We start from the raw sequence: 16,706 nt of genomic DNA, 5'->3' as shown, positions 1-16,706 counted from the left end.
TTGTAAAACTAATATATAGTTAGAGTTATTGTTAAGGTTATTATAAGGCAAATACCCTTTTAAACACCATTCAGGCCAAGAAAAAGAACTTTGCCAGCCTTCCCCAGAGTCTCTTGTCAAGTCCCTCTCCCCCTCCAAAAGCATGTACTTAATGTTTTATGTAACTCACATAGAGTTTTACCATCCAAGTATGCCTCCCTAGGCACTATAGTTCAATCTCTCTCATTTTACCAGACTTGTGATGCCTTTTAAATCTCTCTTTATCCACAGGTTTCCTCTCTGTCCCTTTCTTTTCCTTGCACTGTATCTGTTCCTGAACCTGAGCTAGTTCACCTTTAGGATTTCTCCCAGGCTGGAATCTGCCAATTGCATACACACGGTGCAGTTCAGCAGGTTTCTCTTGTTCCTGTCCTGTCAGTTCTGTGTGAATGCTTGTGTTGAAGATGCATATTGCTTCACTTTGATTGATACGTGAGGGAGGGAATGACTTGAGCATGATGAAGCTCACCCCTGCTTAATGTGCCGTTCTCTCCGGGAGAACCACCAGGTAACAATGGCCTTCACTGAACTGAGCCTGCTGCCCAGGAGCACAGACACCTCAGACGTGACCAACCACCTTGGTCACTACATGTGAGTCGCGTCCACCCACATCTGGAGTTACAGCCTCCCTCCGACTGCAGAGAACGCTCCTGCCGCCACCTCCAGATCACTCACAAGATGCAGCTCTTCCCACACCGCCTCCACAGACATCAGGGGCTTTTCAGGGTAAAGTGCCTTATTTATTATCACACTGATGTGTTTCTTGACCACATAAAACATACAAAACTATGTTACTGTTTTTATTGCGAACTTATTTTTTAATATGTCACCGAGGAATTTTTTTTTTACCTCAGTTATGGCATCAGTCAGCCCTGTGGTTTTTACTGTGTGGTTTGACAAAGCACAGAGATCTTTGAAGAACATATTACTAGCAGAACTGGTTGCATTTCTCACAAACTGGATGCTGGGTCCAAAAGCTTCATCGGGCTCATGTTCTATGCCTTTGGTAGTGTGTTCTCTCAGCAGAAGGCCCAACTGTCTGACTGTCCCTGTTCTTGTGAAGGCAGTAGATTCTGATGCAGCAAATGCCCACATCCATTATTTCACTGGGGGCAGCAAAGTGGTGATATTCTAATTTCCTTTTCACTGTTAATTGGAATTCTTTTATAACAAGATGTTTCCCCTTATCTATGATTTAGTATAGTTCCTATAGGAGAGGCAAGAGAAATGCTTGATTTTTACCTATATTTATCATTTTCAAGACAATGAATTCATTTCCTATCATTTCCCCGAAGGTAAACAAGTAGGATTTATTTTACAGTATCATTATGAACTCATGGATTTAAAATCTTTGTTGGGTTTCAGTTAGCTGCAATTACCACTCAAATTACTCCATCTTTGACCAGTGAGAGACTCTTCAAATTGACTCCTGAGCCCTTTGCCATGACCCCAGTAAACTTTTAATAGTGCTCTTGGCTAGGTCATGACAGCATGACTGAACATGAGCTTCCACGCTCATTTTGAAATTTCCTGTCTCAAAACTGGAATCTGCCATGTTTTCCAGAGACCCTGGTTTATTTAAGCATGAAATGACATTTTAAAACAACAATCTAAATTCCAGGAGAATGTATCACTACGGGGCTGGTCACTGTAGATAAATTCCATGGCCAGAACTAAGATATAGATACAATACTTCTTGAGTTTAACAGGATATTTCCAATTCATATTCAGGACTATGGAATATTTTACTTGTTAACCTCTATTATATTTCATCTGTATTTCCTTTCTTCCACAATGAAGATTCTAACTCTGAAGGACAGGAAATTATAAAATTAGAATATCTCATAATTACTTGTTTTTTCCTTCATTGTATATACAACAATCTCAGTATAATACAATTATCACCAGTAAAATTTAACTGAAAGTAGTTTAAAATTTTGTGTATATTCTCCCCATTTCTTTCATTTTAAAAAAATTGTTAGACTAAGCATATAGTCATTATATATCATACTCTCACCCTTTTATTCCTCATTAAATTTTAGTTTTATAAGTAATTATGTGATTAATGCTCACCACCAATTCTTCTGTCAGGATCCCTCTTGTAATCTGGCTGAATGAAACTCATTTTGCAGTCATTGATTCCTCAGGAACGACCCATGACAACACTATTCCCTGAAGTTTTACATACTGATAACTCTGTGTGCCCTTTAAAATTCACATTCAGTTTGACTGGATATAAAGCCCCCAGGTCACATTTCATTTTAATTGAGCATCATAAATATATTACTCAGTTTTCTTCTGGCATAAGAATATGATGATAATGTACTTTTCTTTCCCTTATAAATCACTTACTGTTTTTGTCTAACTGCCCAAAGATTCTTTTTTCTTTTTCTTTACTATCTAATAATATTAGTAAAATATGCCTGGTGTTGGTTGTTCTGGTTCAGCATTGTCAGGTAGCTGTCTGTTCTTTCCGTAAGTAGTTTCAGGTTTTTAAAAAGATATTTTTACTTGAGGTATGAACATGCAGTAAAATGCATATATTTTAGATGTTCGGTTTGATGCATTTTGACAGTTGGGTATAGTTGTGTCACCACCACCCAAACAAAATACAGACTATCAGATCCTTTTTTATTTCAGGAAAGCTTTTTAAAATTATGATTTTTAGTATCTGTTCCATTCCCTTCTATTGGTTTAATTCCTTAAGGATACTTATCATCTGTATGCTGGATCTTCTTTCTGTATCACTTTGTTGTAAATCCTTTTCATCTTTATTCATCTCGTTTTGGTTTAAAAAATGTTTTTCTCCTTCTGCCTTTTGCTTCTTTTAATACACATATCAGTTGTTTTTATTTGGTCTTGTGTTCCTTATAATTTGCTCATTTCTGGAATTTTCTTTTATTGTTAATTCTTTTATTCAGTTCTGTAAACAACCTCGTATCTGAGGTTTTCGAATTCTGATTTACGAGTTTTGTCCTGTCGTATCATTTTCTTTTTGCCTTTTATAGCTTATTTTGAAATCAGTTTGACCTGTGAGCTTTCTTTCTATGGTGCTTTCATTATCTGTAGTTATATGACTATGCACCTTTTTTTTTTTCCCAAGAAAATTTCTGCTGCTTTCTAATGCAACTTTATTTTTATGCAGAATTAGTCTCCCTCAGTGTTTAGAAGGAGGTGTGGCTTTAGAAGGAAGGTAGTTTCCCGACTTCACAAACTCCCTCTAGTGCTGTTTTCGTGTGTTGGTCATCTGTGTGGCAGCTTGGTTTCTGGGATTCCTAGCTCTGTTCCCTTTCCCTCTTCATCACTGTTACCCCCATACTTGCTTAATTTTGATTCCATTCCCAGCACTTCTTCTCAGTGTGGGCCTGTCCTGGAACAGAGGGCTTTCAGATCAGTTTTGAGAGTTCACAAAAGTTTGACTGCTCTGGCCTCAAGCCTTATGAGGGGTCCCATGCACTACCCTGCTCTTGCATATTGTGGGGTTTTATATCCTCAGCTCTGACAAAAATGTCCTGCTTTCACTCACATCCATGCTAATACCATGCGGATTGTGTGACTGTTGGTAGTTTGACCTCACCTGTTTATATTTGAAATTCATGTAGATACCTTGCATGTAGTTTTGTTGTGTTATCCATGGGTCTTTAGTTTTCCCATCGAGTTTTTTGTCTATTTTTAGGTTGGGATTTCAAAAAATTAAAAAACTATGCCACTACCACTACCATCTTCCCAGGATCCCCAATGGCAATCTTAGTAGGATGGTTATCAGGTACCAATTCTAAGTATGAGCATAGCAAAGTACAAGCCTTAAAAATATAAATTCCCTTCTACCCTTACAATCCTAATTTTAGAAACTTATTCTAAAGAAATAATACAACAAGGCAAGTGAAAGAAAGTACAAAGCTGTTCTGAACTGGACTGGGGGGCCTCCCCACTCACCCCATTTCTAACTCCCACTTCTGGCATGTGTCCTTGTAGTGTATCACTCCAAACGCTCTCTTTTTTCAGATCGTGAAATTGTCCAGTCCTGTTAAATTTGAATAATCAATTAAAATATGACTGACAAAATTTAGAGACACATACCTTCAAATGTTGGTCCATAAATTGACTCTCCATTATCTCCTTTCCCAGCAACTATATCTGAGAAATAACAGTAAATAAACATTAAAATTCTGAAACTAAAAAAGAGATAATGGCAGGGGAAAATGCTTTAAATTATGATTCCATTTATAACAATAACTAGAGCAAGTGATCTAATTGTTCAGTGTCTATACCATGAAAATACTTCTATAATGATTTCACTTGTATTTTGTAAGTACTTTAACATTCCTGATCCCTTTTTTTTCCCCTCATAACTCCCAAGTAGGCTAAATTTAATGTAAAGCCTTTGAAATGATGAAGTATTAAATTATAATTGTGGCCAGAATTTAAATTAAGTGTGTTCATATAGGTTCGACTTATTTCACAAGTTATTCCATGGTTGATCTTACTTTTCAGATAAAAAATGGAAAGATTTAGCTGAGGATGACACAGGAACAGTGAGGTCTTTTTAACACAAGAATGAAAATAGATGCTCCAAAAAGAATTAATGTTCAAATTTTTATTCTTTGGAACTCTGTAGTGATAACTCATTTATCTGGTGTTTTAGAACTGAAGTTCCTTTGCAATATGAAGATTTTTAAATGGTATTTATAGAACCTGTTTCACATTATATGCATTATATGCATATTTTGGCTTAGGCAGTGATCCTACTATAAAACTCCTCTTTGCACAGCTACAACAGAAGCAAGGCTTTCTGTAGTGAAACTAGAGGTCTCCGAGGTCTGTGCTCTCCCCTCAGCCCCTTTCCTTCTTTCAGCCCTTTAGACGGCCTCCTCGAATAATGTGCAATAAATAATGCTGAAGAACTGGCCCATTTAAACTCAGTATGAGTGCTTTATCATAAAAGTATCTGTGCTATTTAAAGAAATCTGATGCAACAGCAAGCATGTGAAGAGAATTTATGCAGGAAAGGGGCATATAGAGTTTAAATTATACTACTCATAAAGCTGGTTCAAAAGTTAACTGATAAACCTTTAAGTCTTCAACCTATTCTGCCATATATATACTTCCTTCCTGCCACTCCCACCGCATTCACCACACAGCCCAAGGCTGTTCTCAGAAGCCTGCTGCAGTGGCCACAGGCTAAATCCGGGTTTGGAGAAGATGCATGACCTCTAGCACCAATTCCTTCCTGTGCCAGTTTGCTTTGCTTGGTGAACCTGCCCAGGTGATTCCCCTGTCTGCTGACTTATGTAAATACCAGTGACACTCCCTTGCTTTCTCTCTCCAACACTTGTCACTACTCTTGCCCTTTGCTTCTGATCTCCCAGGTGAATATTTTATATTGACACCATGTCAGTCGGTATTTAATATTTTTTGTGACCATAACCCACCCCTTTGAATTCAGCTCTGGGATATCTTCTATACTTCTGACAACAGATTCAGCAATGCAGAACAGTGGTTAAAGGTAAACTCCAAAGTCAGATGATTTTTATTTTGATCTTGATGTTGGTTACCTTTCCCAACACTGTTTCCTCATCTGCTATAGACAGAGATGATGGGAAATGCCTCCCAGGTAGTTCTGAGTGTGAAGTGCAGTAATGTAGGGAGAGCACTACACATGGACATAACCAGACGGTCAACACTGAAATCAGATTGATTATATTCTTTGCAGCCAAAGATGGAGAAGCTCTATACAGTCAGCAAAAACAAGACTGGGAGCTGACTGTGGCCCAGATCATGAGCTCCCTATTGCCAAATTCAGACTTAAATTGAAGAAAGTAGGGAAAACCACTAGACCATTCAGGTGACCTAAATCAAATTGTTTATGATTATACACTGGAAGTGAGAAATACATTTAAAGGACCAGATCTGATAGACAGAGTGCCTGATGAACTATGGATGGAGGTTCATGACATTGTACAGGAGACAGGGATCAAGACCATCCCCATGGAAGAGAAATGCAAAAAAGCAAAATGGCTGTCTGGGGAGGCCTTACAAATAGCTGTGAAAAGAAGAGAAGCCAAAAGCAAAGGAGAAAAGGAAAGATATAAGCATCTGAATGCAGAGTTCCAAAGAATAGCAAGGAGAGATAAGAAAGCCTTCCTCAGCAATCAATGCAAAGAAATAGAGGAAAACAACAGAATGGGAGAGACTAGAGATCTCTTCAAGAAAATTATAGATACCAAGGGAACATTTCATGCAAAGATGGGCTCGATAAACAACAGAAATGGTATGGACCTAACAGAAGCAGAAGATGTTAAGAAGAGGTGGTAAGAATACACAGAAGAACTGTACAAAAAAGATCTTCATGACCCAGATAATCACGATGGTGTAATCACTGACCTAGAGCCAGACATCCTGGAATGTGAAGTCAAGTGGGCCTTAGAAAGCATCACTACGAACAAAGCTAGTGGAGGTGATGGAATTCCAGTGGAGCTATTTCAAATCCTGAAAGATGATGCTGTGAAAGTGCTGCAACTCAATATGCCAGCAAATTTGGAAAACTCAGCAGTGGCCACAGGACTGGAAAAGGTCAGTTTTCCTTCCAATCCCAAAGAAAGGCAATGCCAAAGAATGTTCAAACTAGCACACAATTGCAGTCATCTCACACGCTAGTAAAGTAATGCTCAAAATTCTCCAAGCCAGGCTTCAGCAATACGTGAACCGTGAACTTCCAGATGTTCAAGCTGGTTTTAGAAAAGGCAGAGGAACCAGAGATCAAATTGCCAACCTTCGGTGGATCATGGAAAAAGCAAGAGAGTTCCAGAAAAACATCTATTTCTGCTTTCTTGACTATGCCAAAGCCTTTGACTGTGTGGATCACAACAAACTGTGGAACATTCTGAAAGAGATGGGAATACCAGACCACCTGCCCTGCCTCTTGAGAAACCTATATGCAGGTCAGGAAGCAACAGTTAGAACTTGACATGGAACAACAGACTGGTTCCAAATAGGAAAAGGAGTACGTCAAGGCTGTATATTGTCACCCTGCTTATTTAACTTATATGCAGAGTACATCATGAGAAATGCTGGACTGGAAGAAACACAAGCTGGAATCAAGATTGCTGGGAGAAATATCAATAACCTCAGATATGCAGATGACACCACCCTTATGGCAGAAAGTGAAGAGGACCTAAAAAGCCTCTTGATGAAAGTGAAAGAGGAGAGTGAAAAGGTTGGCTTAATTAAAGCTCAACATTCAGAAAACTAAGATCATGGCATCTGGTCCCATCACTTCATGGGAACTAGATGGGGAAACAGTGGAAACAGTGTCAGACTTTATTTTTCTGGGCTCCAAAATCACTGCAGATGGTGACTGCAGCCATAAAATTAAAAGACGCTTACTCCTTGGAAGGAAAGTTATGACCAACCTAGATAGCATATTCAAAAGCAGAGACATTACTTTGCCAACAAAGGTCCACATGATTTTTCCAATGGTCATGTATGGATGTGAGAGTTGGACTATGAAGAAAGGTGAGTGCCGAAGAATTGATGCTTTTGAACTGTGGTGTTGGAGAAGACTCTTGAGAGTCCCTTGGACTGCAAGGAGATCCAACCAGTCCATCCTAAAGGAGACCAGTCCTGGGTGTTCATTGGAAGGACTGATGCTGAAGCTGAAACTCCAGTACTTTGGCCACCTCATGCGAAGAGTTGACTCATTGGAAAAGACTGATGCTGGGAGGGATTGGGGGCAGGAGGAGAAGGGGACGACAGAGGATGAGATGGCTGGATGGCATCACTGACTCGATGGACGTGAGTCTGAGTGAACTCCGGGAGTTGGTGATGGTCAGGGAGGCCTGGCGTGCTGCGATTCATGGGTCACAAAGAGTTGGACGTGACTGAGCAACTGAACTGAACTGAGGGAGAGCACATGTATGGTGACTGGCAGAGTATCATGCGCCTTCATTAGTGGCCATTATTATTGTGCATCATCACATACTTACGGAATGCATCTTCTCATTATCATTTTCACTATCATTCTGATGACCATGATGATGATAAAATATATTAAAGTAAATCTCAAGAGATCCTTCTCAAGGCAGTTTGCCTTGTGGGAGCCACAAAGAGGATCCTGCCAAAGTGACTTAACAACTTGGTATCTTCATTAACTTCAACTTTAGAAACAAACAGAATGTATGCTTTCTGTTTATCTTCATTCATTCATTCTTTGAACAAACTTTTAAAAAGCATCTACTAATACTGTATGCTAGGCACTGTTCTCTAACTTGAAGATGTAACAGTGAATGAAATAGATAAAAATCTGTGCATTCATGGAACTTACATTCTACTGAAAAGAAATAGAAAGTTAACAAAGAAGTATTAATAGTATGTCCTGTGGTGAAAAGTGCTAGAAAGAAAAATAAAGCTCGGTAAGGGGACAGGAGAGCAGCCCAGAAAGGGGAGAGGAGAGGTATATGGAGAGGAAGGTGGGAGTTTTTGAACAGGGTGGTCAGGTAATTCCCTCCTGAGATAAGCTCTTAGCAAAAACCAGAAACAGGTCAGGGGGTGATGCAGGGGATATGCAGAGGAATAGCTGGGTGTACATAGCTCTGGCAAAAGAAACAATGAAAGACCTCAGGGCATACATATGCTTGGTATACTTCAGGAACAGCAAGGAGCCCTATGTGTGGAGCAGAATTAGCAAGAGGGAGAGGTCAGATGATGAGATGGGGTCGAGGGAGGAAGAAGACTTTGTAGGGCCTCTTGGTCCCAGCGAGCAAGCAGTAGTGCTTGGAAGCATCCTAAGGCACAACACCAAACCACAGTCAGTTCCTGTACTCCAAAATGCTACCCAAAGCCCTCTGAGAATCTGACATCTGAAGGAGGAGGGTGCTTACGGAGCTTAGCGGTTCAAAATACCATGTCCTTGAATCCTCACCATATCCTGTAATATTATAATTATCCCCATTTTGTGATTAGGAAACTGACTGAGAGATGACAAGTTCCTTATCCAACATGGTGCAACTTACACGTGTCAGTTTGGAGCTGAATCTATTAACCAGAATTTTTTTTCCAAACTCCTTAAACAGCATTGCTTTGTTATCTGAAAACATGAACTGAGACCTATGCAATTTTTGGAAATTTTGCTTCAAATAAATAAATATCATGGTTCACTTTCCCCAAATCCTGGTCTGGCTCACAGGGGTGAGAGGAGGTCTAGCTAAAAACAAAATGGAAACCGCATCTGGAAGATCAGTGACTACAGTGAACTAAGTACCAGGAGACACGGATGTGGGCCCTCTTGAGGATTATCTTATACTAACAAAAATCAAAACAGTCTAAATGTTCACCAATGGGAAACTACTTCAATTGGCATAGCAATAGGATGAAAAACTAGGCAGATCCTAAACATTTTCTATGTCAATATACATAACCACATAAAATTTTTAGGGGCTTCCTTGTTGGCTCATATGCAGGAGACCTGGGTTCAACCCCTGGGCTGGAAAGATCCCCTGGGGGAGGGCATAGCCACCCATTCCAGTATTCTTCTTGGAAAATCCACATGGACAGAGGCACCGGGCAGGCTACAGTCCATGGGGTTGCAGAGTCAGACACGACTGAGCGACTAAGCACAGCATAGCACAATTTTTCATTATATTGCTATGCTGATTTAATTAATTTCCCATTGGTGAACATTTAGACTGTCTTTCACTTTTTGTTAGTATAAGACAATCCTCAAGAGGGCCCATAAAAATTTGATATATTTATGTGTACTGACATGGGCTTTCCCAATGGCTCAGGGGTAATGCAGGAGACTTGGGTTTGATCCCTGGGTTGGGAAGACACCTAACAGGAGGAAATGGCAACCCACTCCAGTATTCTTGCCTGAAAAATCCCATGGACAGAGGAGCCTGGTAGGCTACAGTCCAAAGGGTTGCACAGAGCCAGACATGGCTGAGTAACTGAACACGTGTGTGCACGCACACACACACACACACACATATACTGACATATTTATGTGTACTGACGTGGGCTTTCCCAATGGCTCAGGGGTAATGTAGGAGACTTGGGTTTGATCCCTATGTTGGGAAGACACATAAGAGGAGGAAATGGCAACCCACTCTGGTATTCTTGCCTGAAAATTCCCATGGACAGAGGAGCCTGGTAGGCTACAGTCCAAAGGGCTGCACAGAGCCAGACATGACTGAACGACTGAGTGTGTGTGCACACGCACACACTGAGTGTGCACACACACACACACTGACATATGACCAGGCTTTCCAGGTGGCGCTAGTGGTAAAGAACCCGCCTGCCAATGCAGGAGATGGAAGAGACATGGGTTCGATCCTTGGGTTGGGAAGATCCTCTGGAGCAGGGCATGGCAGCCCATTCCAGTATTCTTGCCTGGAGAATCCTGTGGACAGAGGAGCCTGGCAGGCTACAGTCCATAGGGTCGCAAAAAGGCAGACACGATTGAAGTGACTTAGCACACACCATAAACATTAAGTAGAAAAACAACTGGATTAGAAACAGTACTGGTGATATCTCATTTTGGAGAAGCTGATTTACATACAAGAGCTGATTTATATACAAGATACTTGGATTAAATCTATATTTTTCTCCTCATCAGCCTGAGAATGTTCCAGATTATAGAAAAATAATGAAACATTATTAATTTAAGCCTTTGCATATTTCATCAAGTTCAAGAAAATCTCCTTCCACACTAAACCAATTATTTTTAAATTGCTGCCTGATTGCTCCCTATGGGATATCTCCTAAAAGGCCTCTAAAATTGAATTTTGTGTTGCTAATCAAGGTACCTCCTTTGTGTAAAGCCAAAGGATTGACCTGAAAAGAAAGCAAAGATGGAGACCAAAATGCTTTTGATCTTATTTCAGTTGTAACAGTGTAATATCTTTGGTGAGAAATAAGCTGTTTTTCATTTATTCTGTTTTCAAATTCCTACCTTTAGCATGTTTCTTAAAAGCACTGTATTTTCTATATACTTTATTTTTAGGTGAGCATTTAAAATTATCTTTTGGTTAAAAAAATGTTACCCATCCTACTTTCTAATATCACTTTTTAATCTGGAATATTCCTAGTAACACACTTTAGATTTATTTTAATAATGATGGAATTTTTAAAAAGAGTATGAATATCAATTCATCATTTGACCATCCTTTAAATATATCTATATAACATATAATGTTAAATATATTCTAATTCTATATGAATTTCAAAGAGGCAGATAAACAGAAGTTTGGATATTCGGATTTGATGTTGCAACTAAGTTGTATTTAAGGTTTCAACTTAAATAGTTTAAAAAAACTCACCTCCTCCTTGTACCCAGCCATTCCTTACCACTCGATGGAAAATGGAACCTGTGTAATGTAGCTTGATGCCACTTTGAGAAAACCCTGCTTTTCCTGTGCACAAGATCTGAAAATTTTTACATGTTTTGGGACATGTATCAGAATATAGCTAAAAATAAAGATAAAAGTTTTCAAAGATTAAACATTCTGATAGTCTCACTCTCCCCAACTTATTAAAAAACAACCACCAAAATCCTCTTACCTCAAAAATCAATCTTCCAATTGGATAAAGATCAATAGAAATGTCCAAGAACACAAAATTATGCTATTAAAATTAAAGAGAAGAAGGCAATGCAGGTCAATGTTTTGGAAGAAAGTTTTAGAAGTGACCAAAAATATAACATCATAATGTTTTCTGTGTTAAGATGACTGACAGCATTAACATAGATGATGTAACAGCAAAATTAAATGGATGACTTTAAAAAGTTTGTTTCATTTTATTATACTACAATTTTCTAACTTAAGTAACATGCTTTTTAAAAGCTTTCAGTAGTAAGTCACATTAACCTACCACACAAGACTGAGAACACATGGCCTAGATAGCAACCACATCACAGACTGGGTGTGGAAAGGGACACTGATCAGTCCCTTTGGGAAAAAGAGCAGACTGGGAAGCCTTTTCTTTCCTGAGTAATTCTGGAAAAAGATCCACATGAGGCCATAGATTTGGTTACTGTGTGTTCTGGATTTTGAAAGACTGCACAGATTAGCTAAGCAGAGCCAGGCCACAGTCTCTCTGAGTGGAAAAATAAGACCACTGTATGCATAGGTACTATGCCAGGGGTAGGGAAGAGAGGACGCTGTACCTTTTAGTTCTCTCTTTTATGACCTCATACTCCCAGACGCCCCAAGCTCTTATTTTCAATTGACATCCTTTCTGGTAGAGGCAGCTAACATTTGTGAGCCCTTGTCTAGCCCTACAAAGAGGCACCCAAAATGAAAACACTGTTCTCCATCACAGTGGCATTCATTTTGGTAGCAAACCACATCTAATAGAATACACTGCAACTCTTAGGCACCATTCTCCTACATAAAAATGCTGCCTGATTTAACAAGTACATAATTTGTCCTGCCTTATTAAGAATCTAGGAGGCATAAATGAAATCACTTTTAAATGTATCACTATCATTATTTTATGTTGCTCTAAGCTCTTTTTTTTTCGGAGAAGGCAATGGCAACCCACTCCAGTACTCTTGTCTGGAAAATCCCATGGGCAGAGGAGCCTGGTGGGCTGCAGTCCATGGGGTTGCGAAGAGGTGGACATGACTGAGCAACTTCACTTTCACTTTTCACTTTCATGCATTGGAGAAGGAAATGGCAACCCACTCCAGTGTTCTTGCCTGGAGAATCCCAGGGACGGGGGAGCCTGGTGGGCTGCCATCTATGGGGTCGCACAGAATCGGACACAACTGCAGGAACTTAGCAGCAGCAGCAGCAAGCTCTTTTTTAAATTAAAGACTAAGATAGTATTATAATACCTGGTATCCAGGAATGAAGTATTTATATCCATGCTATTAATAATTATGATTATGTTTGTGCCTCTCTGCTTCTATATTACAAGTTCTTAATCATAAAAGAATATTATAACTTTAAGAGGCATAATATCGTAAACTTCACAGGTTTAGGAGGAAAAAGAGGACATATTGGAAGTTATGATTGACTTCTAAAATGTGTGAGTCCATTCAGGCATTATTAAATTTCCCTGGGCATCAATATATTATCTTTATGTGGTTGTCAAGAGTAGATAATTTTAGAAATCCTAATGAAAACAGAACAAGTGACTTGTAACACAAGGTAATGTCACCTATCAGCCAAACCTAATTATCTACTCTATCATTTCAAACCAGAAGTAAACAAGTCTCCCTGGGTTTAACTCAGCATGAAAAATCTAGCCTCTGGGCAAAAAATCCAAGGGTTTTCTCTAGAATCTGGGTCCTCTTTCCTCAGTCACTAATTAATTCAGGCTGCCATTATTTCTAGCCCGCACTACTCCAGCAGCTTTCCAAATGGCCACCCTGCCATCAAGCTTTCCCTACTCCATGTTTTCCTGCTCCGTGGCCTCAGCCCTAAACTTTTTTCTAAAACACCAAAGAAGGTTATGTCATACTTCTGATGAAAAGTTCTGTTGGCCTGCTTTCTTCTAGATAAAATCTAACTCCCTGGTTAGAGTGGACAGTAAGTTCAACCTTTGCTTAGTGGATCTGGTTTGGGGGTTTTTCTGTTTTTTGTTTTTATAAAACAAAAAAATAGGAAAAGAAAGCAGCTTTCCTATTTGGGAAACTCCTGCACAAGCCTCTGCAGAACATTCTTTCTTTCCCCACCATTTGAGAGCCAGGGTGTAGGCACATAACCTGGGCTTGACTGGTCAGGTGCTTCTGCCTGGGGCCTTCAGCCTCTGGGGAGCCACACAGACCCAAGGAGAACAGAGAAGTTATGCTCAGTGAAGGCGACAGGGAGACCCAAGGGCCAGTAGGCACCCATGGCAGCACCCTGGCTGCACTTGCCTGGGGCGTGACTCTGGCCATGTTTTCCTGCTGCCAGGTCTCCCTTGGTTCCTGCCTTTTTTCCAAAGCTGGTCTCCAACTTTTTTGTCAGTTGTGGATTTACCAACATCCCTCAGTACATATTTTTTCTCCTTAAGTTAATCAGAACAGCTTGGTACTGTTGGCACCAAGAATCCCGACTGATGCTCTCATTTTCCCAGCCTCCTTCCTGCTCATTCAGGCCTCCTTACTGTCCTCTGCCATCCCCAGAGCACACCATGTACTTTGAAACTCTTGGCCCTTTGGGAATGAACTGCTATGAATGTTAAATTCCTCTCCACGCCTTAGAGTTTAGAGCATTTTGCAAGTATACTGTTTATTCAACAAAATATTCACTGAGCACCTCCTATGTTTCAAGTTCTGTTCAAGGCAGTGGCTGAATAAGGGTGAACAAGAGCCAAGGTCTTTGCCATTGCATGGCTCAGATCCTAGCTTTAGGTAGGCACAGGCCACCATGGGCATGCCATGATTTTCAGCATGTGGTAGCTGTTGCTGCAACAAGGTTCCTGAGCAAAACTGCATCCATTTACCAGCCTCACGGAGGTTGCCCATTCCACCCTGATGTCTGTCTCTTGCTCTCTGGACCTCAAGCTTCATGACTGTCGTCTACCATCGGAAACCCCAGGGCCATCACTCGACTGCTCCTCCTGCCGCCTATGCGTCACCTTTCTTCTCAGACTTGCCAGTCTCTCCATGCAGGAGCTCTCACTTAGGCGTTACAACATACTAATCAAAATATTTCATGCTCAAAGTGAGTAAAGGATAGGTTCGACTTTGTCTGAGGGAGGAGGTCTTAATATTTTTAAATAGATGCGAATTAACGCACATAAGCTTCTCGTGGAGAGTCAAAATGTTTGAATAGGGATGCTCTTCTGCCTGTGCCATCTACCTGCTGTGAGATAGGCTGGCTTTACACACCACCAAGCCAAACCCCATCAGTTCTTTGCAACTAGAGATCACAAGTTCATTGAGAACTTAACCTAGTCCTCTACTCTTTTATATTCCCTTTTCTAGGTTTATCAGTAATTAGTGCTTAATATAAATGCTCAAAGATTTCACTATTTTCCTTTTTAAAAAAATTAGTGTAACTTGCCTTGGTGTCTCTTAAGAATTTGGCAGAATAATCCACAGTAAGTGCTTCGTAAAGTGCAGGAGGCTTAAAATCAACTATATCCCACACTTTGTGGGCCCATTTCTGTAGATCAAGTGCATCACCCAGGAGCTTATCATTAATAAAACACATCACATAGGAAGAATATTCCCAGACTTCATTCTTAAGTTCCTGTAAAGGAAAAGGGCCCCCCCCAAAAAAAAAAAATTAATGGGGCATGGGGATGGGGAGTGAACCTTGCTAAACCCACAAGCCAGAGCTTCGATCGATCCCAGGACTGAACCTTTAAAAAAATGTATTTTTTGCCATCTTTCAGAATTTTGCTCTCAAAGGGAATTTAAGAACATTTCAAAATTCTGAAGGTGCTGAAATCAATAACCTAAAAGTAATCCTTAAAATGGTACAATCTTAGAAAATAGATGGTAATCTGGTAATAAAAGTCAATGTGCACAGCATACTTGTTATATATGAATATAAAAACAAAAATGCAGTCCTCTAGCTTCATTTCTGGAGCACATTTTATTGTACGCATACTTGGTTAGGGGTCCTAAATAAGACCTGGTTTTCAATGCCAAGGATGGAGAAGAGTGCTTTTTGATGGAGGGAAGTCAGACCAGGTGAGGAAATGCCTCCTGAGGGCCAGCAGAGTTTCTGGGACACATGAGGGCCATGAGGAAGGGAACTCACCTTCTTTAACACTTTTAAGTCCTAAACCCTTCAAAATTAAGTGTGTAAGTGTTTTCATCCACACAACAGTGACGGCCAGTGTGCTAAACCTCAGTGTGTGGCCGCTGAGTAACGTCACCTCGGAGGAGATCTGGTTTATTAGTACCCAGTGCCAGTCCTGGCAAAACCATGCATCATCTAGGACAGCTGTTCTCCAGTTTTAGTGGGCAGTCAGAATCATAGATTCCTGAGCCCCACCCCAAGTTTCTGATTCTGGGATGGGGACTGAGACTGCATTTTTTTTTTTTTTTTTTTTTTACCAGCATCTCATGAGATGCTTCCAATTTGCCTTGATTCATGGACCTAACATTCCTATGCAATATTGCTCTTTACAGCATCAAACCTTGCTTCTATCACCAGTCCCATCCACAACTGGGTGTTGTTTTTGCTTTGGCTCCATCCCTTCATTCTTTCTGGAGTTATTTCTCCACTGATCACCAGTAGCATATATTGGGCACCTACCGACCTGGGGATGGGGAGTTCATCTTTCAGTGTCCTATCTTTTTGCCTTTTCATACTGTTCATGGGGTTCTCAAGGCAAGAATACTGGTAATGGTTTGGCCTTCCCTTCTCCAGTGGACCACATTCTGTCAGGCTATGGTTTTTCCAATGGTCATGTATGGATGTGAGAGTTGGACCATAAAGAAAGCTGAGAGCCAAAGAATTGATGCTTTTGAACTGTGGCGTTGGAGGACTCTTGAGAGTCCCTTGGATTGCAAGGAGATCCAACCAGTCCATCCTAAAGGAGTCAGTCCTGGGTGTTCATTGGAAGGACTGATGTTGAAGCTGAAACTCCAATACTTTGGCCACCTGATGTGAAGAGCTGACTCATTTGAAAAGACCCTGATGCTGGGAAAGATTGAGGGCAGGAGGAGAAGGGGATGACAGAGGATGAGATGGTTGGATGGCATCATCAACTCAATGGACATGGGT

At 40.4% G+C, this 16,706-nt stretch overlaps 1 protein-coding gene across 7 annotated transcripts in view; it reads right to left on the bottom strand.

Annotated features, from left to right (window-relative positions):
- Positions 1-16,706, bottom strand: part of PPIL6 (peptidylprolyl isomerase like 6) — a 37,627-nt gene that overhangs the window by 14,984 nt on the left and 5,937 nt on the right. For 3 of the 7 annotated variants that reach the window (XM_061427627.1, XM_061427625.1, XM_061427629.1), the window contains exons 3-6: positions 15,030-15,218; positions 11,596-11,658; positions 11,355-11,502; positions 4,120-4,176 (exon numbers count right to left, since the gene is read on the bottom strand). In XM_061427627.1, coding sequence (XP_061283611.1) covers positions 4,120-4,176; positions 11,355-11,502; positions 11,596-11,658; positions 15,030-15,218 — 457 coding nt within the window. Of the gene's footprint in view, positions 1-826; positions 1,247-4,119; positions 4,177-11,354; positions 11,503-11,595; positions 11,659-15,029; positions 15,219-16,706 lie in introns of those variants that run through there. The other 4 variants (XM_061427630.1, XM_061427626.1, XM_061427628.1 and 1 more) reach the window with 4 other exon arrangements.

This window comes from Bos javanicus, chromosome 9 (genome assembly GCF_032452875.1).
Source record: "Bos javanicus breed banteng chromosome 9, ARS-OSU_banteng_1.0, whole genome shotgun sequence".
NCBI lineage: Eukaryota > Metazoa > Chordata > Mammalia > Artiodactyla > Bovidae > Bos > Bos javanicus.
The sequence above is the reverse complement of the archived record's forward strand: the minus strand, read 5'-3'. Positions and strand labels throughout refer to the sequence as shown.